Below are 27484 nucleotides of genomic sequence, written 5' to 3'. Positions count from 1 at the left end.
AGCCAGAGGGATCTTTTTTGTTAAGTCAATCATAGCATTCCTCTGCTGAAACTCACCAACGGCTTGCTTCCCTCATCACCCCAAATACAAGTCCTCCTTCACTGCAGAGCTGTCCCACATGGCTGCAGCCCCCTCAGGTGCCAGTGGTGGTACAGATGGGACCAGGACCCATGTCACTATGACAACCAAACGTGCCCCTCCTGACTCCAAAGGTTTCAGTCCTAGCCCCTTCCCTCCCAGCTGTATCACCTTGCTGGGCTTGTTTCTTCATCTAAAAGCAGGGGATGACGATAACAAACTTGAAAAATTCTCATGAGAATTAGAAATATAGCCCTTCTTTGGTTTATGTCCCAATAAACCCATCATAAGTTGAAAATATAAGTCGAAAATGCATGTAATACCCCTAAGCTACCAGACATCGTAGCTTAGCCAACTTACATGTGCTCAGAACACTTACATTAGCCTACAGGCAGGCAAAATCATCTAACACAAAGCCTATTTTACAAAAAGTGTCGAATATCTCATGTAATTTTTTGGATACTGTACTGAAATGAAAATGAAAAACAGAGTGGTTTTAAGTGTGTTGATTGTTCATCCTCGTGACTGCGTGCTGATGGGGAGCTGCAGCTCACTGCCACTGCCTCGCATCACGAGCATCGTATTGCATTTTGCTGGCCCGGAAAACTATCGAAATTCGAAGTACAGTTTATACTAAATGCGTATCACTTTTGTACCACCATAAAGTTGAAAAATTTTAAGTTGAACCGTCATAAGTCAGGGGGACTGTCTACAGATGTCTGGTATCCAGGGTGCAGGGTAAATGGTTGCTAATGATACTGGTCTAGGAATAAGCAAACTCAATTGCGCCTATTATCTGCACCTGAAGATTTACACCCTCATATAACATCCTTTTCCAATGTCTTCTGAATTAGTCTCTCCTATTATCGGGAAGGAAGGTTATGGGCTGGGGCTACAGATCATGCTTCTCTATCCCTCCCCCATGGAGCTGGCCCTGAGGGTGGCCTACACACAGCAGCCTCCATTGGAGGCAGCCCCCCACACAGCTCCCCTCTTTCAATGTGGGCCGGGAATCAGCAGGCTCCCACACTTCCGCTGTCTGATCCTAGACCAGTTTCTGAACCTCCTGGGCTTTGCTTCCTTATCTGCCAATAGGCACGCTGACTGAGAGGCCTTGCTCCACAGGGCTGAGCTGAGGAGGAAATGAGAGTGTGAAGCAACATCCTGAGCCCCGTCCAGGTGGGAAACAGGTGTCCTGACCTTAGCAGCCATCCCTGGGCTAAAGCCTGGGGCTCTGTGTCCCCACCCTCAGTGGCTTCCCCCTTGACTTTGGAAGCTCGACTCCCTCTTACTGCGTTTGGCTGGCTCCCTCGCCCAGCCAGAGAAGCCCAGCTCACTCGAAGACACAGATTCCCACTCCAGGAAACCAGGCCCCCATCCCAACCACTCGGTCCCTGCCTGGTCCAGGCTAGTTCCAACACCCCGAAAGAGGAAGGCAGGGGAATCTGAGCAGAGAGACTGCTCTGTTCCAGACCAGCCTCTGCCAACGCCCAGGAGGCTGGAACGCTTCTTCTGCAACGGTGACCTTTCCCCACAACCTAAAAGTCCTGTCTTTGGATGGAGCATCGGAAGCTTAGAACCCAGCCTCCATTACTTACTTCTTCAAGAACTGATGTTTCTCTTCTCAGTCACTTTGGCCAGAGAGAGATTATAGAACATCATTTAATTTAAAAAAGTAGGGTAGACAGGAAAGTAGCACAAAAATATAGCGTTGCCGTGGGAGGGTGGTGCTTGCTGCTGAGAAGCTGACGCCAGAGGAGGCTGTGGATTTGGGGAACAAGTATTCTCTAAAGGAGGGAGAGAGTGGCCTGAAGGGCAGAGAACCAGGAGACCTTATCTGAGACCCCTAACAACAAGGCTCTGTACACCTGATGCCACACCACACACAACAGTGTGAGGGGATGATACGACGAACTCCGTCCGCTAAGCGTGAGCCTGGGCCACGGGCATTGGTGTGTTAAGTAACTGGAGGACACCAAAGGCCTCCGTCACCCCAGACCTCCCTGAGGAGGCCTCGCTGTGCTGTGAAGCACAGGACTGGCCTGGAATCCACTACGTCGTCACCTTCCTACTGCCAACCTAAGGGGGCCAGTGCCTTTTGGCCCCATTATATGATACTCTCTCCCAGGACCTAATCCACTATTTGGTTAAAAATTCCCTCAGCCACATCCTCCTCTTCTGACGAAGGGTTTCCCCGTGTGCGCCTGACGGGTGGCTTTGGGGTCTTCATTTTCTCCGCCGGCTGACACTCTTCAGTTCATCCAGCTCCTTCTCCATTAAGTGGGATTCAGCAGTGGTCTCAGAGAGCTGGAAGCAGAGCAGCAAACCGTTATAAAGAAGGACGTTTCTGGGCTACGTTTCAGGTTGGCAAGGCCAGCCCTGCGCACTGGGAGAAGCCCCACGGCATTTCCCTTAACGCTGCCGGCAGCCTCCACGACGGGAAGCCCTTGGTAACTGGGCAGAAAGTAACCTCCTGATGACCCAGGGCCTCAAGCACTTGAAGAACATTTACCATCCATTCTATCAACATTTTTGATCACCTAGGGTTGCGTGGCACTCACTGCGCGAAGGACACCAGGTTTCAGGGGATGAAAAAGGCAAATATTGGCGATTTTAAGGTTAAAGGACTAAGGTCTAAGTTGCTTCTGAGTCGTGGCTCACATAAAAACGTTTAAAAAAGCATGCCACTTCCCGCATCAGAATCCTTCAGTGGTCTTTAGAGGAGAGGGTGGAAGACACTCCAGGCAGGGACGGAGAGACACAAACTCCAGAGGTCAGCTTACTGTGAAACAGAGGAGCCGCACTTCCTGAGCAAGACGCTATTCCAAGAGCTTTGCTTATATTATTAACTCACTAATGAGGTAGATCCTACTAGCGTGCCCATTTTATTGCTGAGGATACTACGTTTCTTACAGATACAGAGCAGTTAAGTAACTTGCCTGAAGTCACACAGCCAGTGGTGGAGCTGGGCCAGGGACCTGGGAATTTTAGCTCTAGACACCTGCTCTTAACCACTGCAATGTGTGCTCTGCTGCCTCTCAACCAACCGTCACACACAGCCCTAGGCTCAAAAGGTTGTTGGGTTTTTAAAAGCCACAGGAAGCCGATGCCAACGCAGAGAGTGCCCGTCGGCAGGTCTGCGCGGGGCACTGACTAATGGCTGCGTGGTGCAGGACCTCGCCCAGCCCGGAGCAGGCTGTCCTTCTTCCTGAATGCCTTCATCCCAGCCTCCATTCCCACCTTTATCTTTCCACATTCAGCTCAAATATCCCTTCCCCTGCAACATCCTCCCGACTGGACAGAATGAATCTCTCTCTCCCATGTGCGGATACCAGGCCGTGGAAAGACTTTAATCACTGCCCTTACCATGAGGCACTGTCACTATGTTTACTGTCTATCTCCCCACTTGACTGGGAGCCCTGGAGGGTGGGGACTGTGTCTGATTTGGTTTTGTATCTTTGGATTCACAGCAACGTACCTGAGCAAACTGGCACTCGAGAGGTGTGGGCTGGCTGAAAGGACTCGCAGTGGACCTGCCTAAAGAAAGCCAAGGCTTCCCTCCCCACCACCCTCCTCACCATGTCCAGCAGGATGTCCACCTTCAGCCGCAAGAGATTGTTCTCTTCCTCCAGCTGCTGGTTCCGCCTCCGGAGGCGCTGGGCCTCCCTCCGGTCCACACCTCCACTAACCCCTGTCTCTGGTGGAAGGACACAGGCAGCAGTCACAAGGCGGGGGTTCCTTCCACCATCTTGCTGGGCAAAATGGTAGGAAATGCAGCCCACCTGCTATCCACTGGCCGTTTTCAAACTTCAGGCTCTGCCCGGCCAGGTTCATGGTGGGCGTTCCATAGTCAAGGCCCAGCTCCACCTCCCGGGTCGACCGATCCAACTGTGGGGGAGACGCGCATGTTGGCTTCAGGAGGCCAGAGCACAGGAGCTCGAGGCCCAGCACCTCTTCTGCTAACGGTGTGATCCCAACAAAGCATTTCTTCTCTATACTCATCACCCAGCACATTTAGTGATTGTTTTTAAGTCAGAAAATTAAATAAGGTACCCCCAAAACTTTCAAACTGTAAGAGAGAAGAAACGTACAGCTTTATACCATAGATATTTTCTGGAAAAGCTATATATGCTGAAATTTGTAAACTGAATTATTTCGTATGTACAGGGCACTTAGCAGTTTAAGAAATCCTACTGTAAATTTTGAATAAAGTGAAAAATTCTTTTTAAATGTAATAAGCCCGAGCTATCATTTGTTTCTTATGGAGCTACATATGTCCTGGGAAAGGCATAAAATGCTAAGGCCCAAGGAGTAGTAGGAGCTGTTCTTTAATGTGTTTTTCAGTGTTTCTACAGCTCACTGAGCGCCCACCCTGCACCAGGACTGGTACTGGATATACAGAAATGAATGCAACCCCTCTGCCCTCAAGGAGCTCAGAAACTGTCTTTGGAGCTGTGATATATCCTTCTGAACGCTCTTAATGATAGCAAAACATCATCCTTTGAGAATAAATTTGATTCTTAGACATGAGTAAAACTGATTCCTGGACAAGTCTTGGGAGTCAAGTGAAGTCAAATTGGATAACATCATTTGGTCCCCAAAATGATAATGAGGACGACTACCTTTTAAGGTTCTTCAACAAGCTCTGACAATAATTCCCAAAAAGGAGTTTAAAAATGTTTTCAGCAATAACAATAATATGAATTAAAAGGATGCCCTCCCACGAGGATACCTCTGGAGGACCACACTTTCCATAAGAAACCAGGCTCAATGCTCCAGTCACGCTGCACACCAGGTCGAGCCCCATGCTGACACTCACATTATGCAGGTTGGAGAGAGACGCAGACTTCCGAGGGGGCGTCTTCTTCGGACTGAATGTACTCCCAAAGAGAGGCATCTTTGGCCTGATGAAGGAAAGGTCAATGCTCTCTTCTCCTAGGGGCAGAAAAAGTCAGGGATACAAAGAGTTGGGTCAGTGACCTTGCGCCCCTGTCCCGGAATCATGAAAACACACATCTCATCACGTGGCCATTAACAATCCTGGGTAACAATCCTCAGCTCCCATGTGCTGAGTGCTCACTATGTGCTAGGCATAGTGCCAAAACCTTGGCAATATCTCAGGCCTCACAGCCACTCTTTGTTTAGTTCCTCTTCCTGTATCTATTTGACAGATGAGGTTTAGGAAGACTAAGGTCCTAAGTGTGAGTGAGTATCAGAATGCAGGTCTGTGTGGCTCCACAGTTCATGTTAACCACAGGCAAGTGCCTAACTGGCCTGTCTTAAGTTTTGTCACAAATTGGCATTACCAGATTTACACTCTAGGGCAAGGCATGTGATCCTACTTATTCCTGAACACTGGTAAGACTCACAGCTAGGGCAACAGCTTCTATATATACTCCATTTTCAAGAAATGAAGCCTTTCCTGGGACTTGCATTTTTCCTTTTTTTTTTTTTTTTTTTTTGCGGTACGTGGGCCTCTCACTGTTGCGGCCTCCCCCCTTGCGGGGCACAGGCTCCGGACGCGCAGGCTCAGCAGCCATGGCTCATGGGCCCAGCCGCTCCGCGGCATGTGGGATCTTTTCGGACCGGGGCACGAACCCACGTCCCCTGCATCGGCAGGCGGACTCCCAACCACTGTGCCACCAGGGAAGCCCCTTTCTGCTTTTTTATTGGTTTCTTTTTAAGTTTTTTTCATTTTTCTTAAAATTTTATTTATTTATTTTTGGCTGCATTGGGTCTTTGTTGCTGAGCACGGGCTTTCTCTAGTTGCAGCGAGAGGGGACTACTCTTTGTTGTGGTGCACGGGCTTCTCATTGTAGTGGCTTCTCTTGTTGTGAAGCACAGGCTCTAGGTGCATGGGCTTCAGTAGCTGTGGCACAAGGGCTCAGCAGCTGTGGCTCACGGGCTCTAGAAAGCAGGCTCAGTAGTTGTGGCGCACAGGCTTAGTTGCTCTGCGGCATGTAGGATCTTCCAGGACCAGGGCTCGAACCTGTGTCCCGTGCATTAGCAGGCAGATTCTTAACCACTGCACCACCAGGGAAGTCCTATTGGTTCTTTTTTGATTAAAGAAGTTCTTAATTTTAATGGAATCTAACTTATCAAAAAAATTTTTTAATGATTAGTGTTTTTGTGTCCTATTTAAGAAATTTTTGCCTAAGGTCACGATATTTTCATATATTAACTTTTGGAAATTTTCTTCTTGCAGCTTTCACATTTAGGACTATGACTCATCTGCAATTAATTTTTGTATGTGGTGTAGGGCAGGGTCATGGTTCATTTCTTCCCATGTATTACCCAATTTTAATGTGTAATACACAAATAGCTTAAAAAGATTCCCTCGGGCTTCCCTGGTGGCGCAGTGGCTGAGAGTCCGCCTGCCGATGCAGGGGACACGGGTTCGTGCCCCGGTCCGGGAAGATCCCACATGCCGCGGAGCGGCTGGGCCCGTGAGCCATGGCCGCTGAGCCTGCGCGTCCGGAGCCTGTGCTCCGCAACGGGAGAGGCCACAACAGTGAGAGGCCCGTGTACTGCAAAAAAAAAAAAAAAAGATTCCCTCTAAAAAACTGTAGACTGATGATAACAATAATGAAAGCACAGGTGAGCAAAAAGAAAGAACCACAGCTCTCACTTTTCCTACTCTTAGGTATAAAAATCTTCCTTCACCACATTATGAGATAGAAATAGTAATGAGTTTATCATATCTGACAGGAAGTTGGCCAAAAAAAGAGGGAATTTCTCAAGACTATCTGAAACAATGTTTTATGTCAACTATCATTAAACGATAACTCAAAGTAGGAATTCATCACAATTAGCAAGAAATGAAGCAAGAAAATTAGCAAGAAAATGAAGAAGAAATTCTGTGCTGTTTTCAGTGATGCAGAAATTAACATCACTAAAATTAATGATAAAAGTTTAGAAGCTTCTTTGGAAGCTTTACAATACATATATACACTGTACAGAAATATGCATAAATGACTTATAAATAAATAAATAAGACATTTAGAGGTGTGTGCTCATTAGAGTTTTACTAGTGTGTGTTTCTGATTAAAAACAGTGGTAGAGGGCTTCCCTGGTAGGAAGAGGTCCGCATACCGCAAAAAACAAACAAACAAAGAAAACAGTGGTAGAGAGCCCTGAACCAAGATGGCAGAGTAGAAAGACGGGCTCTCACTCCCTCTTGCAAGAACACCAGAATCACAACTAGCTGCTGGACAATCACTGACAGGAAGACACTAGAACTCACCAAAAAAGATATCCCACATCCAAAGATAAAGGAGAAGCCACAATGAGACGGTAGGAGGGGCGCAATCACAGTAAAATCAAATCCCATAACTGCTGCGTGGGTGACTCACAGACTGGAGAACACTTATACCACAGAAGTCCACCCGCTGGAGTGAAGGTTCTGAGCCCCACGTCAGGCTTCCCAACCTGGGGGTCTGGCAACGGTTGGAGGAATTCCTAGAGAATCAGACTTTCAAGGCTAGTGGGATTTGATTGCAGGACTTCAATAGGACTGGGGGAAACAGAGACTCCACTCTTGGAGGGCACACACAAAGTAGTGTGTGCATCGGGACCCAGGGGAAGGAGCAGTGACCCCAGGGAAGACTGAACCAGACCTACCTGCTAGTGTTGGAGGGTCTCCTGCAGAGGCAGGGGTGGCTGTGGCTCACCGTGGGGACAAGGACAGTGGCAGCGGAAGTTCTGGGTAGTACTCCTTGGTGTGAGCCCTCCCAGAGTCCACCATTAGCCCCACCAAATAACCCAGGTAGGCTCCAATGTTGGGTTGCCTCTGGCCAAACAACCAACAGGGAGGGAATCCAGCCCCACCCATCAGCAGTCAATCACATTACAGTTTTGCTGAGCTCTGCCCACCAGAGCAACAGTCAGCTCTACCCACCACCAGTCCCTCCCATCAGGAAACTTGCACAAGCCTCTTAGATAGCCTCATCCACCAGAGGTCAGACAGCAGAGGCAAGAACTACAGGCCTGCAGCCTGTGGAACAAAAAACATATTCACAGATAGACAGACAAGATGAAAAGACAGAGGGCTATGTACCAGATGAAGGAACAAGATAAAACCCCAGAAAAACAACTAAATGAAGTGGAGATAGGCAACCTTCCAGAAAAAGAATTCAGAATAACGATAGTGAAGATGATCCAGGACCTCGGAAAAAGAATGGAGGCAAAGATCGAGAAGATGCAAGAAATGTTTAACAAAGATCTAGAAGAATTAAAGAACAAACAAGCAGAGATGAACAATACAATAACTGAAAGGAAAACTACACTAGAAGGAATCAATAGCAGAATAACTGAGGCAGAAGAACAGATAAGTGACCTGGAAGACAGAATGGTGGAATTCACTGCTGCGGAACAGAATAAAGAAAAAAGAATGAAAAGAAATGGAGACAGCCTAAGAGACCTCTGGGACAACACTAAATACAACAACACTCGTGTTATAGGGGTCCCAGAAGGAGAAGAGAGAGAGAAAGGACCAGAGAAAATATTTGAAGAGATTATATTCGAAAACTTCCCTAACATGGGAAAGGAAATAGCCACCCAAGTCCAGGAGGTGCAGCAAGCCCCATACAGGATAAACCCAAGGAGAAACACGCCGAGACACATAGTAATCAAACTGGCAAAAATTAAAGACAAAGAAAAACTTACTGAAAGCAGCAAGAGAAAAATGACAAATAACATACAAGGGAACTCCCATAAGGTTAACAGCTGACTTCTCAGCAGAAACTCTACAAGCCAGAAGGGAGTGGCATGATATACTTAAAGTGATGAAATGGAAGAACCTACAGGAAAGATTACGCTACCTGGCAAGGATCTCATTCAGATTCCATGGAGAAATCAAAAGCTTTACAGACAAGCAGAAGCCAAGAGAATTCAGCACCACCAAACCAGCTCTACAACAGATGCTAAAGGAACTTCTCTAAGTGGGAAACACAAGAGAGGAAAAAGGACCTACAAAAACAAACCCAAAACAATTAAGAAAGTGGTCATAGGAAGATACATATCGATAATTACCTTAAACGTGAATGGATTAAATGCCCCAACCAAAAGACACAGGCTTGCTGAATGGATACAAAAACAAGACCCATCTATATGCAGTCTACAAGAGATCCACTTCAGACCTAGGAACACATACAGACTGAAAGTGAGGGGATGGAAAAAGATATTCCATGGAAATGGAAATCAAAAGAAAGCTGGAGTAGCAATACTCATATCAGATAAAATAGACTTTAAAATAAAGAATGTTACAAGAGACAAGGAAGGACACTACATAATAATCATGGCATTGACCCAAGAAGAAGATAAAACAATTGTAAATATATATGCACCCAACATAGGAGCACCTCAATACATAAGGCAACTGTTAACAGCTATAAAAGAGGAAATTGACACTAACACAATAAGAATGGGGGACTTTAACACCTCACTTACCCCAATGGACAGATCATCCAAAATGAAAATAAATAAGGAAACAGAAGCTTTAAATGACACAACAGACCAGTTAGATGTAATTGATATTTATACGATATTCCATATAAAAATAGCAGATTACACTTTCTTCTCAAGTGCACACGGAACATTCTCCAGGATAGATCACATCTTGGGTCACAAATCAAGCCTCAGTAAATTTAAGAAAATTGAAATCATATCAAGCATCTTTTCTGACCACAACGCTATGAGATTAGAAATGAATTACAGGGAAAAAACGTAAAAAACACAAATACATGGAGGCTAAACAATATGTTACTAAATAACCAAGAGATCACTGAAGAAATCAAAGAGGAAATCAAAAAATGCCTAGAGACAAATGACAATGAAACCACGCCAACCCAAAACCTATGGGATGCAGCAAAAGCAGTTCTAAGAGGGAAGTTTATAGCTATACAAGCCTACCTCAAGAAACAAGAAAAATCTCAAATAAACAATCTAACCTTACACCTAAAGGAACTAAAGAAGAACAAACAAAACCCAAAGTTAGCAGAAGGAAAGAAATCATAAAGATCAGAGCAGAAATAAATGAAATAGAAACAAAGAAAACAAGAGCAAAGATCAATAAAACTAAAAGCTGGTTCTTTGAGAAGATAAACAAAATTGATAAACCATTAGCCAGACTCATCAAGAAAAACAGGGAGAGGACTCAAATCAATAAACTTAGAAATGAAAAAGGAGAAGTTACAACAGACACCACAGAAATACAAAGCACCCTAAGAGACTACTATAAGCAACTCTATGCCAATAAAATGGACCATCTGGAAGAAATGGACAAATTCTTAGAAAGGTATAACCTTCCAAGACTGAACCAGGAAGAAATAGAAAATATGAACAGACCAATCACAAGTAATGAAATTGAAACTGTGATTAAAAATCTTTCAACGAACAAAAGTCCAGGACCAGATGGCTTCACAGGTGAATTCTAGCAAACATTTAGAGAAGAGCTAACACCTATCCTTCTCAAACTCTTTCAGAAAACTGCAGAGGAAGGAACACACCCAAACTCATTCTATGAGGCCACCATCACCCTGATACCAAAACCAGACAAAGATGTCACAAAAAAAGAAAACTACAGGCCAATATCACTGATGAACACAGATGCAAAAATCCTCAACAAAATACTAGCAAACAGAATCCAACAACACATTAAAACGATCATACACCATGATTAAGTGGGATTTATCCCAGGAATGCAAGGGTTCTTCAATATACGCAAATCAATCAATGTGATACACCATATTAACAAACTGAAGAATAAAAACCATATGATCATCTCAACAGATGCAGAAAAAGCTTTTGACAAAATTCAACACCCACTTATGAAAAAAACTCTCCAGAAAGTGGGCATAGAGGGAACCTACCTCAACATAATAAAGGCCATATATGACAAACCCACAGCAAACATCATTATCAAAGGTGAAAAACTGAAAGCATTTCCTCTAAGATCAGGAAGGAGACAAGGATGTCCACTGTCACCACTATTATTCAACATAGTTTTGGAAGTCCTAGCCACGGCAATCAGAGAAGAAAAAGAAATAAAAGGAATACAAACTGGAAAAGAAGAAGTAAAACTGGCACTGTTTGCAGAGAACATGATACTATGCATAGAGAATCCTAAAGATGCCACCAGAAAACTACTAGAGCTAATCAATGAATTTGGTAAAGTTGCAGTTTACAAAATTAATGCACAGAAATCTCTTGCATTCCTATATACACTAATGATGAAAAATCTGAAAGAGAAATTAAGGAAACACTCCCATTTACCATTGCAACAAAAAGAATAAAATACCTAGGAATAAACCTACCTAGGGAGACAAAAGAGCTGTATGCAGAAAACTACGAGACACTGATGAAAGAAATTAAAGATGATACCAACAGATGGAGAGATATACCATGTTCTTGAATTGGAAGAATCAATATTGTGAAAATGACTATACCACCCAAAGAAATCTACAGATTCAATGCAATCCCTATCAAATTACCAATGGCATTTTTTATGGAACTCGAACAAAAAATCTTAAAATTTGTATGGAGACACAAAAGACCCCGAATAGCCAAAGCACTCTTGAGGAAAAAAAACGGAGCTGGAGGAATCAGACTCCCTGACTTCAGACTATACTACAAAGCTACACTAATCAAGACAATATGGTACTGGCACAAAAACAGAAACATAGCTCAATGGAACAAGATAGAAAGCCCAGAGATAACCCCACACACGTATGGTCAACTAATCTGTGACAAAGGAGGCAAGGATATACAATGGAGAAAAGACAGTCTCTTCAGTAAGTGGTGCTGGGAAAACTAGACAGCTACATGTAAAAGAATGAAATTAGAACACTCCCTAACACCATACGCAAAAATAAACTCAAAATGGATTAGAGACCTAAATGTTAAGACCGGACACTATAACACTCTTAGAGGAAAACGTAGGAAGAACACTCTTTGACATAAATCACAGCAAGATCTTATTTGATCCACATCCTAGAGTAATGGAAATAAAAACAAAAATAAACAAATGGGACCTAATGAAACTTCAAAGCTTTTGCACAGCAAAGGAGACCATAAACAAGACGAAAAGACAACCCTCAGAATGGGAGAAAATATTTGCTAATGAATCAACGGACACAGGATTAATCTCCAAAATATATAAACAGCTCATGCAGCTCAATATTAAAGAAACAAACAACCCAATCCAAAAATGGGCAGAAGACCTAAATAGACAATTTTCCAAAGAAGACATACAGATGGCCAAGAAGCACATGAAAATCTGCTCAACATCACTAATTATTAGAGAAATGCAAATCAAAACTACAATGAGGTTATCACCTCACAGCAGTTAGAATGGGCATCATCAGAAAATCTACAAACAACAAATGCTGGAGAGGGTGTGGAGAAAAGGGAACCCTCTTGCACTGTTGGTGGGAATGTAAATTGATACAGCCACTATGGAGAACAGTATGGAGGTTCCTTAAAAAACTAAAAATAGAATTACCATATGATCCAGCGATCCCACTACTGGGCATATACCCAGAGAAAACCATAATTCAAAAAGACACACGCAGTCCAATGTTCATTGCAGCACTATTTACAATAGCCAGGTCATGAAAGCAACCTAAATGACCATCGAGAGACGAATGGATAAAGAAGATGTGGTACATATATACAATGGAATATTACTCAGCCATAAAAAGGAACAAAATTAGATCATTTTTTGAGACATGAATTGATCTAGAGGCTGTCATACAGAGTGAAGTAAGTCAGACAGAGAAAAACAAGTATCGTATATTAACGCATATATGTGGAACCTAGAAAAATGGTACAGATGAACTGGTTTGCAGGGCAGAAATTGAGACACAGATGTAGAGAATAAATGTATGGACACCAAGGGCGGAAAGCGGCGGGGGGGTGGTGGTGGTGGTGTGATGAATTGGCCGATTGGGATTGACATGTATACACTGATGTGTATAAAACTGATGACTAATAAGAACCTGCTGTATAAAAAAATAAATAAAATTCAAAACAACAACAACAACAACAAATAGCGGTAGACCCACAACCTGGAAGATGGCATTTGACACTTTAGGACTTGGACAAACCAGAATCATTCCAGCTTGGTGGTGGACAGGACATCACTGAGGACTAAGATGATGAGGGAATTTGAAGCTATGCTATCATGTCATCCAAAACACAGTGGAAGCCCCTGGCATTGTTTCTGCTGGAGAAAAGAAAAAGGGTGGAAGAGGGAAGACAATTAATCTTATGTCTACAGAGAGCGGATCAGGAATGAAATGGGAATATCCAGGAAGAAAGATTTTTAACTCAAAAAAGAAAAGGTCACAACAAAAACTAACTAATATCACTTCCTGCTTATCCACTAGGGTTTGGACACAATGCTAGGCACACTTCATATATTTCTTTTATTCCCTGTAGTAACCCCATAAGGTAATTTTCCTGTCCATATCAGAGATGAGAAAAGTAGGGCTCGGAGAAGTTATCCAATTTTCCCAAGGTCCACAGCCATGGTCAGCTGGCTAAAGATGTATACCAAATTATCCTTGTATTAATAACTTGTGGGGGAGACTTCCCTGGTGGCACACTGGTTAAGAATCCTCCTGCCAGTGCAGGACACATGGGTTCGATCCCTGGTCCAGGAAGATCCCACACGCCGCGCAGCAACGAAGCCCATGCACCACAACTACTGAGCCTGCACTCTAGAGCCCACGAGCCACAACTACTGAGCCCGCGTGCTGCAACTACTGAAGCCCGTGTGCCTACAGCCCATGCTCCGCAACAAGAGAGGCCACCACAATGAGAAGCCCACGCACCGCAACAAAGAGTAGCCTCCACTTGCCTCAACAAGAGAAAGCACACGCGCAGCAATGAAGACCCAATGCAGCGATAAATAAATAAATAAATGTATTAAATAAATAAATTAATTAAAAAAAATTTTTTTAATTCAAAAATTTTTTTAAAATTAAAAATTTTTTAATTAAAAACATCAAAAGAAAAATTTAAAAAACCTTGTGGGGTACATCATAAAAGGAAGCATTTTCATCCATCACATTGGCAAAATTTAAGAGCTCAATAATATCCAATGCTGGTGAGGGTATGGAGAAAAAGATACTTTCATTTACTCTTCGTGGAAACATAAGATGCTATCATTTTTTCAATTAGGCAAAAGCTAGCAAAGTTTTTCATGTGCCCACGCTTCTAAAAACTCTCCTCCAGAAAGAATTGGACATGTTCACACATATGTTCTCTATTGTTGATAACAGCGAAAAATAAGAAACAATTCAAAATGCCTACTAATGGTTGGTGTAGCCAAATACATCGTGGCACAGTCTTATAAGGGAGTCCTAGACGTCAAGTAAAGACAGAGAGACAGCTGTACATGGACCACTCTAACATTAAGAAAGCAAGCGAGGGACTTCCCTGGTGGTGCAGTGGTTAATAATCTGCTTGCCAATGCAGGGGATATGGGTTCGAGCCCTGTTCCGGGAAGATCCCACATGCTGCAGAGCAACTAAGCCCGTGCACCACAACTGCTGAGGCTGCGCTCCAGAGCCCAAGAGCCACAACTACTGAGCCCACATGCCTAGAGCCTGTGCTCCGCAACAAGAGAAGCCACGAGAAGTGGCTTGAGAAATCCAAAGAGAAGTCCGTGCACCGCAGCAAAGAGTAGCCTCTGCTCGCTGCAACCAGAGAAAGCCTGCCCACAGCAACGAAGACCAAATGCAGCCAAAAGTTAATTAATTAATTAATTTTTTTAAAAAAAGCAAGCGACAGAACAGTATGTATACTATAATCTCACATGAGAAGACAAAAAGATAATAAAAAGCGAGCATATAGGTCGCTAAATAAAAAAGATTTGGAGGGATAAACTGCACACAGTGGTTAAATCTGGGAAAGGAAGTAGGATGGCTGACTCAACTGAATTTGCCATTTTTAAAAACTTTTAATTTTAATTCTAATTTTTTTTGGCCGAGTCGCTCAGCTTGCAGGATCTTAACTCCCCAGCTAGGGATGGAACCTGGGCCCCTGGCAGTGAGAGCACCGAGTCCTAACCACTGGACCACCAGGGAATTCCCTGAATTTGCCATTTTAAAGGTAAAAAAAAAAAAAAGCCAAATAGTGGCAATTTCATGTTACAATATAAAGTTATGTTAAAGAAATATATTTCTGGATTTACTGAATTATTACAATGATAATATATCCATATATTACTTATGAAAAAACAAACCAAACAAATGAACAAAAAAACCAGATAAAAAGCAGTCCCTGCCCCTCCAAGATCTGGAGACCAATTGAAGAAGGAAAAATAAGCCAAGTTGTTCTTGCAAAGCCCACAGTGGTGCTAAGAGCACTAAGCCTGAGCATATCACCTGGACACAACAGACCAAGTTCTAGGCCTGGCTCTGCCCCTCAGTTGCCGGCTAAACCCCGGCCAAGTTACTTTATTCCTCCAGGTTTTAACAGGGCACTTCACGCATGACCTCACTAATTCTCACAACACTTAAGCCAAGCACCGTCACCAATATATTACAGATGAGGAAAAGGAAGGGTCTGGACTAGCTTTTAAGTCAGATCCACTCATCCACAAACAGCTCTGGCTGAGATCCTGGGATCCTAGAACATTAGTATGGACCAAGAGGTCCCAGCTGTACCCTTGGCCCAAGGAAGCCTTCTTTCCAGTGGAACTCCCTGGAGAGAAAGGGCTCAGCACAAAGGAGAGCTTCTAGGTTCCAACCATTGCTCTGCTTCTCAACCCCAGTGGGACCCTGCAACTTACCTTCCCTGGGCCCCAGGCATAACAATAGTACCCACTCACAGACTGTTTTTTGTGCTTTAGTGTTTTTAAAAAACTGTCGCACTTGATGCTCACAAACAACCCTGGCAGAAGTAGATCAAGTAGTTTGTTCCTGTCTACAGATCAGAAAACTGAGGCTTAGAGAAGTTAAGTAACTTGTTCCCAGTCACGCCGTGGGAAGGCGGTGGAATTGGGCTTCAAATAAGGTCTACTCGTCTGCGCTGATGATAATAATCACTTCAACACTGTGCAACGCTTTACAGCTTGCAATGGGCGATAAAATACATTATCTTATTTTAATCTAACAAGAAGGTGAGGAAGCAGTCTCTGGCTTTCATCGGATTCTCGAAGAGTTCAGAGCCAACCAAGTATAAACCACGCAGGTACACGCCCACCCAGGGCTGTAAACTAACGGTAGCGAACAAACGTTCGTTCGCAAGCTCTCGTTAATCACCTTCACAGCTGACTTATGAGAGGAATTACCACCCCAATTTACAAAGGAGGAAACACACTTGGATAAAGGAGGTGACGGGCCTGCGGTAAACCCGGCCCCCGTCCCCTGCTCCGCGCCCTCCGGCTGCCCCAGCTGCGGAGAGGCCCTGGGTCCCCTGGGGAACGCCCGGGGATCCCAACCCTCCTCAGGCCCTCGGGCGACGCCGGGCTCGGAGACGTACCTGACGTGTCCCAGAAGCTGAGGTTCCAAGAGAACCCCCCCCCCGACCTCCCGCTAGGTACCCAGCAGAGGCCACGTCCCCCGCCGCGACCTAGACCGCGAGCGCCTCCAGTCCGCGGGCCGCGCGCACGCGCACACGCAGCCCCGCCGGGCTCTACCACCGAGGAAGGTGGGGGTACCCGACACGGCACGGTCCCCAGCGCGAGCCTACGCAAAGCACCAGAAACTCTTGAGGACTACCCCCGATATATTTAATAGAATCCACAAAGGCAGTGTCTTCTGGAGTCACTTCCATGCCCCGTGCTACAGGCTAGAACGAGGAACCACACTCACCCTCCCCACAAACCCCTGGGTCTGGTCTCCCCCGCCTACAGGGGCCGTCGCCGTGGTAACGGCGTCTCGGGATGAGGTGGAGGCTCGCCACGCCTCCGTTGTCGTGGGAAAGGTGCGAGTGGTGGCTGCGGCCCGCGTTGCCTGGAGAACGTCAAGACTTACAAACGCAAAATGGGCCTCTCCCCGACGTCCCTCCTCCTCTTCCTCCTCCCAGACCACAAAACAAAGCGCACCCCTTCCTGGTGGATGTGGGGACAACGGGTGTCGGGTGTCCCATCCAGAACTTTACAGGGTCCCCAGAGGGAGCCGTGGCGGAATAGGCCCCGAGTTCGTCGGATTCCGCCTATGTCTTCAGGTAAGATGAACAGACAGACAGTGACCCTGCCTGCCAGCCTCCCCACGCCGGGCCTCTCATCGGCTTTGACGGGCTGGGGAACCTGAGGTCAGGGGCCGCTTCAGGGTCGCACAGTGAGCAAGAGCAGAGAGCTACTCGAGAATCAACTCCAGATCTCCTAAAATCCTAACTGTGTGTATTACTGGTTCCATTTGACAAATGAAGAGACTCTGGGTCATTCAAGGGATATTTACTGGCTGCTTAGTGAGTGCACCAGGTCATCCATCCAGGGAGGGGCAGGACCCATAGGTCTCTGGCTCCAAGTGCAGTTTTCTTCCAACTACACGTTACTTCATTGAAAAGGGGAGAGTTCCGTGTCCTAGAACCAAACCACATGGTCTAACCCAGCACAGTCCAATGGAAACATAATGTGGGCCACATATATAATTTAGAATTTTCTAGTAGCCATATTTTTTAAAAAGTAAAAAAAAATCAGATGATGTTAATATGACTAATGTTTTAACTCATATGTCCCAAATATGATCATTTCAACATACAATCAATATTTTAAAGTTTATTCTGCTTCAGTTTTTAAATTTTAATTAACTAAAATTAAGATTTTAGTGTTTCGGTCACACTAACCAAATTCCAAGGGCTCCATTGTCACATGTGGCTAGTGGCTACTGTGATGCACCGGTCTAGTCTTTTCCTGTCTTTCTACTGTGTGTCCCTCTGCTTGGGTGGTATTTCCCCTCCCCACTTACCTAATTAACTCCTGCTCTTCCTTCAAGTCTTGACTCCCTTGACTAGGTCATTATCCACTATTATGTTGTCTCTCAGAGCACTGTGTCCCTCCCTTTGAAGCAGTGATCAGTTATAATTCATGGTTATGTATATAATTAATTATCACTTGTCACCCCTAGTAGACATAAGCTCCATTAAGGCAGGGATAAAGTCTGGTTTAACTCACCAACCTGTCCCCCAGTAGGGACACATCGCTGGCTGTGTTGGGCAGTCAGTAAGTAGTCATTTAATGACTGAAGTTTAAACTGAACAAAAGTCTGTCTGACTCCAAAGTCAGCATTGTTTTAACTTGTTTAACATGTTTAAGTTAAAATGTGTTAACTTTAAACAACGAACTTTCAAATCTCAGCTGCCAGAATATGTGCTCCATGAGGGCAGAACGTGTTTTTATTCTTCCGCTCACCTGCCCCTAATATACAGCACAGTGCTGGGCACAGGGTGGATATTCAATAAAGTTAGTTTGCTCCCCCACCCATTTTTTCTCCCCAAATAGTGACAGTAAAAACTTATCATGCTTCAGAGAATACTTACCCTAAAATGATATGATGAAAATTTCAGAAGGGAACAGAGTATTTTAAATGTGTCTTTTAACAAGCATAATATTCAATTCTCCCATTAGGCATGGGTAATAATGTTAAGCTAAAGCAAGAGGCTTCTTAACAGGGTCCCCCTAAGCCTGGCTTTTCAGAGAACACGGAGTTTTCCAGTCATGCTGGCGGGGGTGGGTGGGTGGGTGGATAAAAGTGAGAAGCCCTAAAATGCACCTGCCTCCTCTTTACCCCGTTGCCTGTATGGCTAAAGACTAGGGGCAGGAGGCAGGAAATAATAGTTTTGACCTGAGCCTGGGCCAACCTTTCCTACAATCCAACTGACTTAGGACAGCCCAAAGTGGATAGCCTCTTTGGACCAGAAAGAAGTATGGTGAGTGAGTTAAAAATGGAATCAAATATTGAGTGAACCTAATTCCTAGAGAGTAATTTGCCTAATGGAGAAAGACGTAGAAGCAAATAAATTCTGGTTCTGCATTGTAAGTGCTGTAATAGAGAGTTGAAAGCAGAATCCTGGACTTCACAGAAAAGGGGTGGTATTAATGGCCTGGAGTAATTCAAGAAGGTTTTCCAAAAAGACATATCACCTGGACTGATTGAATGGAGGGAATTGCACGTACAAAGGCATAGAGGCGCAAAGCGCACACCATGGCAGGGATCAGGAAAAAGTTCGGTGGGGCAGGCAGGTAGGATGGATGGCTGGGGAGAAGACAGCAGAGCAGAAGGCGTGAACCAAAGGAGAAGAAAGGAGACTGGTGAAAGGACACCTGGGTTAAGTTTTCCATCAAAATATACCTTTTCTCTGTCTTTCCATTATGTATGAGCTTCTTGAGGGCAGGTCTGAGTCTTTTACTTCATTATAACCAGGCCTATACCACCAGGCTCTGGACAGGGAGGACCCACAGATGGTAGTGATGAACTCCTCCTGGACAATAAGCAAGGACCCAGGAGAGCACTCTGGCCAGAATATTATAAATCCAGGAGGAAAAGTAGTGTGGGGCCAGTTTCCTGAAAGGGAGCAGAAAGCCTCAGCTAGATTAGGAGCCTCATGCTGAGGAGATGGACCCAGTATCATAGAAGCCCAGCATCTGAGGGCTGAAAAGGGGCTTAGGGACCTAATCCAAATCTCTGACTTTACAGGTGAGGCTCAGAGAGCCAAAGAGATTTGACTGCATTTCTAACTTGGAAACTGGCTTGCTGGAGGGTCTGGAGCCCCGTCTTTTCAGCAGTCTAGTCTTCTTATTTTTATTTATTTATTTATTTGGCCACACCGTGTGGCTTACGGGATCTTAGTTCCCCAACCAGGGATGGAACCCGGGCCCCTGGCAGTGAGAGCGCCGAGTCCTAACCACTGGACCACCAGGAATTCCCTAGTCACCTTATTTTTAAAACCAGAATAATTCTCATCAGGGGGTGGTGGGGATCAGCAGGTAGAAAGCAAAAGTATATATGCCTTGAAGTTCTCTGTTAAGAATGTGGTACCTATATTACAATGTACACATGTGGGCTTCTCATGTGGTACATATATACAATGGAACATTACCCAGCCATAAAAAAGAATGAAATAACGCCATCTGCAGCAACGTGGGAGGACCTAGAGATTGTCATACTGAGTGAAGTAAGTCAGACAAGAGAAAAACAAACACCATATGATATCACTTATATGTGGAATCTAAAAATATGGTACAAATGAACTTATTTACAAAACAGAAATAGAGTCACAGATGTAGAAAACAAACTTATGATTACCAAGGGGGAAAGGGGCAGGGGAGGGATAAATTGGGAGATTGGGAATGACATATACACACTACTATATATAAAATAGATAACTAATAAGGGCCTACTGTATCGCACAGGGAACTCTACTCAATACTCTGTAATGACCTATATGGGAAAAGAATCTAAAAAGAATGGATATATGTATATGTATAACGGATTTACTTTGCTGTACAGCAGAAACTAACACAACATTGTAAATCAGCTATACTCCAATAAAAATTTAAAAAAATGGGCTTCTCAGACAAAAGCCTTTATTCCCCATTAACATGCAGCATGTGCCTCGCTATCAGCCCTGCTTACAAGATGAGTGTGGTTGTGCTTTCTAAGATGGTTGTATGCTATTTGTGATTCCCAGGAGGCTGGTGGAACAAAACAAGATTGTAGTGAGGAATGAGAGGCTCTTAAAAGTGGAAACTTACTGTTTGTCAGTTTACAAGAAACTGGACAATGGCTGATTTCAGGAACATGGATGTCATCAATTTCACTGCCTTGCCAATGGTGCCAGTAGATGCACGGAAAGCAATGAAGGATGATGCCATGAGGAAGAATCTGGAGGACAGTCCACCCTGTATCCTTCTGTGGTGCCGTCTGCAATAGAGACCAAACACACCCGTGCAGAGGTGTAACCTGGGCTCGAGTCTATAACATACACCACTTACTAGCTCGTTTCTTATATGTTTGTTAATTTTTTTCAATTACTTAAGCCCTACCTGTCCTTTAAAAGAATATGAAGCTGTGAAGGATTGTTTGTCTTGAGTTTGTTTTACTAAGATAATCAGAAAGAGCCCTAAAGGGAGACATACTGGAAATATTCATTGAAAGAATGGGGAAGAAGAGAAAAAAATGTTCTTTTTACCCCATTGTCTCTTTCTTTCCCTTCTGCCTTCCAAAGAATTAAACTTATAGATAGAAACTAAGTTGTAGTCCAGCCCTCTGCCCTCAGACTAGTTAGCTGAGTGCCCAACTTTTAAAAAAATTTTTTTTCTTTTTTTTTTTTTGTGGCCACGCCGCACTGCAGCTTGCAGGATCTTAGTTCCCTGATCAGGGATTGAACCCAGGCCCTCGGCAGTGCAAGTGCAGAGTTCTAACCATTGGACCACCAAGGAATTCCCTTTTTTTCTTTCTTTTCATTTTCTTTCTTTCTTTTTTTTTTTTTTTCACTCCCTTTGACCTTTCCTCTTCTCACCTGCCACTGCCAGCACCTCTACCTGGGCCCAGACTTTGCCCCTTCTGACATCATCCAGGCTCTACCAGCATCTTTCTTCTCTGACTGCCTTTATTGATCCTGATCTCACTTCTGACCCTGAACCTTGTATCTCAGGGACCCACAGAATCCCGCCTCTGGGGGACCATAGAACTCATTCAGCAAATAAAGACCCTCTCAGGTTATAAATAACCCTGTCTTTCCATCTTATATAGAGCTCATTTACCTTCAGGTCATCCTCCTGCCAACCAAACTGCATGTATCCCTCTGCATCACCTCACTTTCCATGCCTCTCAGAAACCCTTCTCAAGATGAGCACAAATGATCCCATCAGGATCTATTTCAGGGTCTCACTTTCCTGGGCCTTTTTCTAATGTACCCTCTTTCTTCTTAATCCTACACTTATCTCAACCTAAGTAATCCATTTCACTTCCTATGATTTGTCATGTCCCTCCTGGCATCTCCATTTGTCAAGTATCCTCCGATTTGTAAGAACACTTGAGGGTAATGGAAGTAACAGTGAACCTTGCTATATGTGAAGGCAATGAGGAGTGGTAGGATTATGGGGCTTTTACAAAGGATATATCCTAGACGAACTGAGGCTAAGACAGAAAGAAATGCAAACGTAGAGAGGGTAGTAAGAGGGTGCCTTGAACTGAGCAGCGATTTCAACAGGGATAAACAAGGTTGAGATGCCCTTGGACCCAGGCATCCTTCACCTGACAGAAACAGCTCTCTGTGTGACTGTGTGCACCACAGCATTATCTGTACTTGTAAAACAATTATAAACAACTTAAATATTCAATAGCCAAGGTACAGTTAAGTCTATTAAGATGCATTCTCTACATGGATTTGTATTCTGCCATTTAAAATATTATGAAGATTATTTAGCTTTATGGAAAATAATCATAATAATGAGTAGGAGAGAAGTCAGAGTAGTAAAATAGGCATCCACTGATATTATAATTATGTAAAAATGTGTGTATTTCATAATGCTAGAAGGAAGTCTCCCGAAAACCTAACAAGTTGGTAGGGTGGTAGCGTAATAGATGATTCTTTTTATATTTTCCAAGGTGTCTAGAATATGGTTAATTTTTGTTTATAATTTATAAAGCAACTCATTTAACACAAGATAAAAGAAGTGTGAATGTTCGCAGAGAAAATAATTAAGTGAAAAGACAGCAAGAACCAAGATGGCAGAGTAGAAGGATGTACTCTCACTGCCTCTTGCGAGAACACAAGAATCACAACGAGCTGCTGGACAGTAATCGACAGGAGGACACTGGAACTCACCAAAAAAGATACCCCACATCGAAAGACAAAGGAGAAGACACAATGAGATGGTAGGAGGGGTGCAATCACAGTAAAATCAAATCCCATAACTGCTGCGTGGGTGACTCACAGACTGGAGAACACTTATACCACAGAAGTCCACCCGCTGGAGTGAAGGTTCTGAGCCCCACGTCAGGCTTCCCAACCTGGGGGTCCAGCAACGGGAGGAGGAATTACTAGAGAATCAGACTTTGAAGGTTACTGGGATTTGAATGCAGGACTTCAACAGGACTGGGGAAAACAGAGACTCCACCCTTGGAGGGCACACACAAAGTAATGTGCGCATCAGGACCCAGGGGAAGGAGCAGTGGCCCCAGGGGAGACTGAACCAGACCTACCTGCTAGTGTTGGAGGGTCTCCTGCAGAGGCAGGGGGTGGCTGTGGCTCACCGTGGGGACAAGGACACTGGCAGCGGAAGTTCTGGGAAGTACTCCTTGGCGTGAGCCTTCCCAGAGTCCACCATTAGCCCCACCAAAGAACCCAGGTAGGCTCCAGTGTTGGGTTGCCTTGGGCCAAACAACCAACAGGGAGGGAACCCAGCCCCACCCATCAGCAGTCAATCACATTAAAGTTTTGCTGAGCTCTGCCCACCAGAGCAACAGTCAGCTCTACCCACCACCAGTCCCTCCCATCAGGAAACTTGCACAAGCCTCTTAGGTAGCCTCATCCACCAGAGGGCAGACAGCAGAAGCAAAAAGAACTACAGTCCTGCAGCCTGTGGAACAAAACCCACATTCACAGAAAGATAGACAAGATGAAAAGGCAGAGGGCTATGTACCAGATGAAGGAACAAGATAAAACCCCAGAAAAACAACTAAATGAAGTGGAGATAGGCAACCTTCCAGAAAAAGAATTCAGAATAATGATAGTGAAGATGATCCAGGACCTCGGAAAAAGAATGGAGGCAAAGATCGAGAAGATGCAAGAAATGTTTAACAAAGATCTAGAAGAATTAAAGAACAAACAAGCAGAGATGAACAATACAATAACTGAAATGAAAACTACACTAGAAGGAATCAACAGCAGAATAACTGAAGCAGAAGAACAGATAAGTGACCTGGAAGACAGAATGGTGGAATTCACTGCTGCGGAAGAGAATAAAGAAAAAAGAATGAAAAGAAATGAAGACAGCCTAAGAGACCTCTAGGACAACATTAAACGCAACAACACTCACATTATAGGGGTCCCAGAAGGAGAAGAGAGAGAGAAAGGACCAGAGAAAATATTTGAAGAGATTATATTCGAAAACTTCCCTAACATGGGAAAGGAAATAGCCACCCAAGTCCAGGAAGCGCGGAGTCCCATACAGGATAAACCCAAGGAGAAACACGCCAAGACACATAGTAATCAAATTGGCAAAAATTAAACACAAAGAAAAACTTATTGAAAGCAGCAAGGGTAAAACGACAAATAACATACAAGGGAACTCCCATAAGGTTAACAGCTGATTTCTCAGCAGAAACTCTCCAAGCCAGAAGGGAGTGGCATGATATACTTAAAGTGATGAAATGGAAGAACCTACAACGAAGATTACTCTACCCAGCAAGGATCTCATTCGGATTCAATGGAGAAATCAAAAGCTTTACAGACAAGCAGAAGCTAAGAGAATTCAGCACCACCAAACCAGCTCTACAACAATGCTAAAGGAACTTCTCTAAGTGGGAAACACAAGAGAAGAAAAGGACCTACAAAAACAAACCCAAAACAATTAAGAAAATGGTCATAGGAACATACATATCGATAATTACCTTAAACGTGAATGGATTAAATGCTCCAACCAAAAGACACAGGCTTGCTGAATGGGTACAAAAACAAGACCCATCTATATGCTGTCTACAAGAGACCCACTTCAGACCTAGGGACACATACACACTGAAAGTGAGGAGGTGGAAAAAGATATTCCATGGAAATGGAAATCAGAAGAAAGCTGGAGTAGCAATACTCATATCAGATAAAATAGACTTTAAAATAAAGAATGTTACAAGTGACAAGGAAGGGCACTACATAATGATCAAGGGATCAATCCAAGAAGAAAATATAACAATTGTAAATATATATGCAGCCAACATAGGAGCACCTCAATCCATAAGGCAACTGCTAACAGCTATAAAAGAGGAAATTGACAGTAACACAATAATAGTGGGGGACTTTAACACCTCACTGACCCCAATGGACAGATCATCCAAAATGAAAATAAATAAGGAAACAGAAGCTTTAAATGACACAATAGACCAGATAGATTTAATTAATATTTATAGGACATTCCATACAAAAACAGCAGATTACACTTTCTTCTCAAGTGCACACGGAACATTCTCCAGGATAGATCACATCTTGGGTCACAAATCAAGCCTCAGTAAACTTAAGAAAATTGAAATCATATCAAGCATCTTTTCTGACCACAACGCTATGAGATTAGAAATGAATTACAGAGAAAAAACCGTAAAAACACAAACACATGGAGGCTAAACAATACGTTACTAAATAACCAAGAGATCACTGAAGAAATCAAAGAGGAAATCAAAAAATGCCTAGAGACAAATGACAATGAAATCACGATGATCCAAAACCTATGGGATGCAGCAAAAGCAGTTCTAAGAGGGAAGTTTATAGCTATACAAGCCTACCTCAAGAAACAAGAAAAATCTCAAATAAACAATCTAACCTTACACCTAAAGGAACTAAAGAAGAACAAACAAAACCCAAAGTTAGCAGAAGGAAAGAAATCATAAAGATCAGAGCAGAAATAAATGAAATAGAAACAAAGAAAACAATGGCAAAGATCAGTAAAACTAAAAGCTGTTTCTTTGAGAAGATAAGCAAAGTTGATAAACCATTAGCCAGACTCATCAAGAAAAACAGGGAGAGGACTCAAATCAATAAACTTAGAAATGAAAAAGAAGTTACAACAGACACCACAGAAATACAAAGCACCCTAAGAGACTACTATAAGCAACTCTATGCCAATAAAATGGACCATCTGGAAGAAATGGACAAATTCTTAGAAAGGTATAACCTTCCAAGACTGAACCAGGAAGAAATAGAAAATATGAACAGACCAATCACAAGTAATGAAATTGAAAATGTGATTAAAAATCTTTCAACGAACAAAAGTCCAGGACGAGATGGCTTCACAGGTGAATTCTAGCAAACATTTAGAGAAGAGCTAACACCCATCCTTCTCAAACTCTTTCAAAAAAAGGCAGAGGAAGGAACACTCCCAAACTCATTCTATGAGGCCACCACCAACCTGATACCAAAACCAGACAAAGATGTCACAAAAAAAGAAAACTACAGGCCAATATCACTGATGAACACAGATGCAAAAATCCTCAACAAAATACTAGCAAACAGAATCCAACAACACATTAAAACGATCATACACCGTGATCAAGTGGGATTTATTCCAAGGATGCAAGGATTCTTCAATATACGCAAATCAGTGTGATACACCATATTAACAAATTGAAGAATAAATACCATATGATCATCTCAATCGATGCAGGAAAAGCTTTTGACAAAATTCAACACCGACTTATGAAAAAAACTCTCCAGAAAGTGGGCATAGAGGGAACCTACCTCAACATAATAAAGGCCATATACGACAAACCCACAGCAAACATCATTCTCAGTGGTGAAAAACTGAAAGCATTTCCACTAAGATCAGGAAGGAGACAAGGATGTCCACTGTCACCACTATTATTCAACATAGTTTTGGAAGTCCTAGCCACGGCAATCAGAGAAGAAAAAGAAATACAAATTGGAAAAGGAGAAGTAAAACTGTCACTGTTTGCTGATGATATGAACTATACATAGAGAATCCTAAAGATGCCACCAGAAAACTACTAGAGCTAGTCAATGAATTTGGTAAAGTTGCAGTTTGCAAAATTAATGCACAGAAATCTCTTGCATTCCTATATACACTAATGATGAAAAATCTGAAAGAGAAATTAAGGAAACACTCCCATTTACCATTGCAACAAAAAGAATAAAATACCTAGGAATAAACCTACCTAGGGAGACAAAAGAGCTGTATGCAGAAAACTACGAGACACTGATGAAAGAAATTAAAGATGATACCAGATGGAGAGATATACCATGTTCTTGAATTGGAAGAATCAATATTGTGAAAATGACTATACCACCCAAAGAAATCTACAGATTCAGTGCAATCCCTATCAAATTATCAATGGCATTTTTTATGGAACTTGAACAAAAAATCTTAAAATTTGTATGGAGACACAAAAGACCCCGAATAGCCAAAGCACTCTTGAGGAAAAAAAACGGAGCTGGAGGAATCAGACTCCCTGACTTCAGACTATACTACAAAGCTACACTAATCAAGACAATATGGTACTGGCACAAAAACAGAAACATAGCTCAATGGAACAAGATAGAAAGCCCAGAGATAACCCCACACACGTATGGTCAACTAATCTATGACAAAGGAGGCAAGGATATACAATGGAGAAAAGACAGTGTCTTCAATAAGTGGTGCTGGGAAAACTAGACAGCTACATGTAAAAGAATGAAATTAGAACACTCCCTAACACCATACACAAAAATAAACTCAAAATGGATTAGA

General features: G+C 43.4%; 1 protein-coding gene across 9 annotated transcripts; it reads right to left on the bottom strand.

Moving 5' to 3' along the window:
* Positions 1–313: 313 nt before the first annotated feature.
* Positions 314–23343, bottom strand: CBY1 (chibby family member 1, beta catenin antagonist). Of its 9 annotated transcripts, none has more exons than XM_033405070.2 (6): positions 16567–16684; positions 13182–13300; positions 4811–5013; positions 3861–3966; positions 3657–3775; positions 314–2385 (listed from the first exon to the last, which is right to left on the bottom strand). In XM_033405070.2, exons 2-6 carry the CDS (start codon positions 13213–13215, stop codon positions 2305–2307), a joined length of 543 nt encoding a protein of 180 aa, XP_033260961.2. In that variant the 5' UTR covers positions 13216–13300; positions 16567–16684; the 3' UTR covers positions 314–2304. The 9 variants fall into 9 exon arrangements, with proteins under 9 accessions (XP_033260961.2, XP_033260966.1, XP_049550717.1 ...); XM_033405075.2 differs by having other exon boundaries at positions 4898–5013; positions 16567–16676; XM_049694760.1 differs by lacking the exons at positions 13182–13300; positions 16567–16684 and adding an exon at positions 23238–23343.
* Between the last annotated feature and the right edge of the window lie 4141 nt (positions 23344–27484).

The sequence above is a fragment of the Orcinus orca genome, chromosome 11, assembly GCF_937001465.1.
Source record: "Orcinus orca chromosome 11, mOrcOrc1.1, whole genome shotgun sequence".
In the NCBI taxonomy this organism is placed as follows: Eukaryota; Metazoa; Chordata; class Mammalia; order Artiodactyla; family Delphinidae; genus Orcinus; species Orcinus orca.
Note: the sequence above shows the minus strand (reverse complement) of the source record. Positions and strands in the feature narration are given on the sequence as shown.

Coding starts and splice junctions, on each gene's coding strand:
- CBY1 (XM_033405070.2), bottom strand. CDS start 13,215: ATGTCCTGTCCACCACCAAGCTGGAATGATTCTG. Junction 5,014..13,181: donor ACCAAGCTGGAATGATTCTG/GTTTGTCCAAGT, acceptor TTCTGCCCCTAG/GAGAAGAGAGCATTGACCTT. Junction 3,967..4,810: donor GAAAGTGTGGTCCTCCAGAG/GTATCCTCGTGG, acceptor TCTCCCCCACAG/TTGGATCGGTCGACCCGGGA.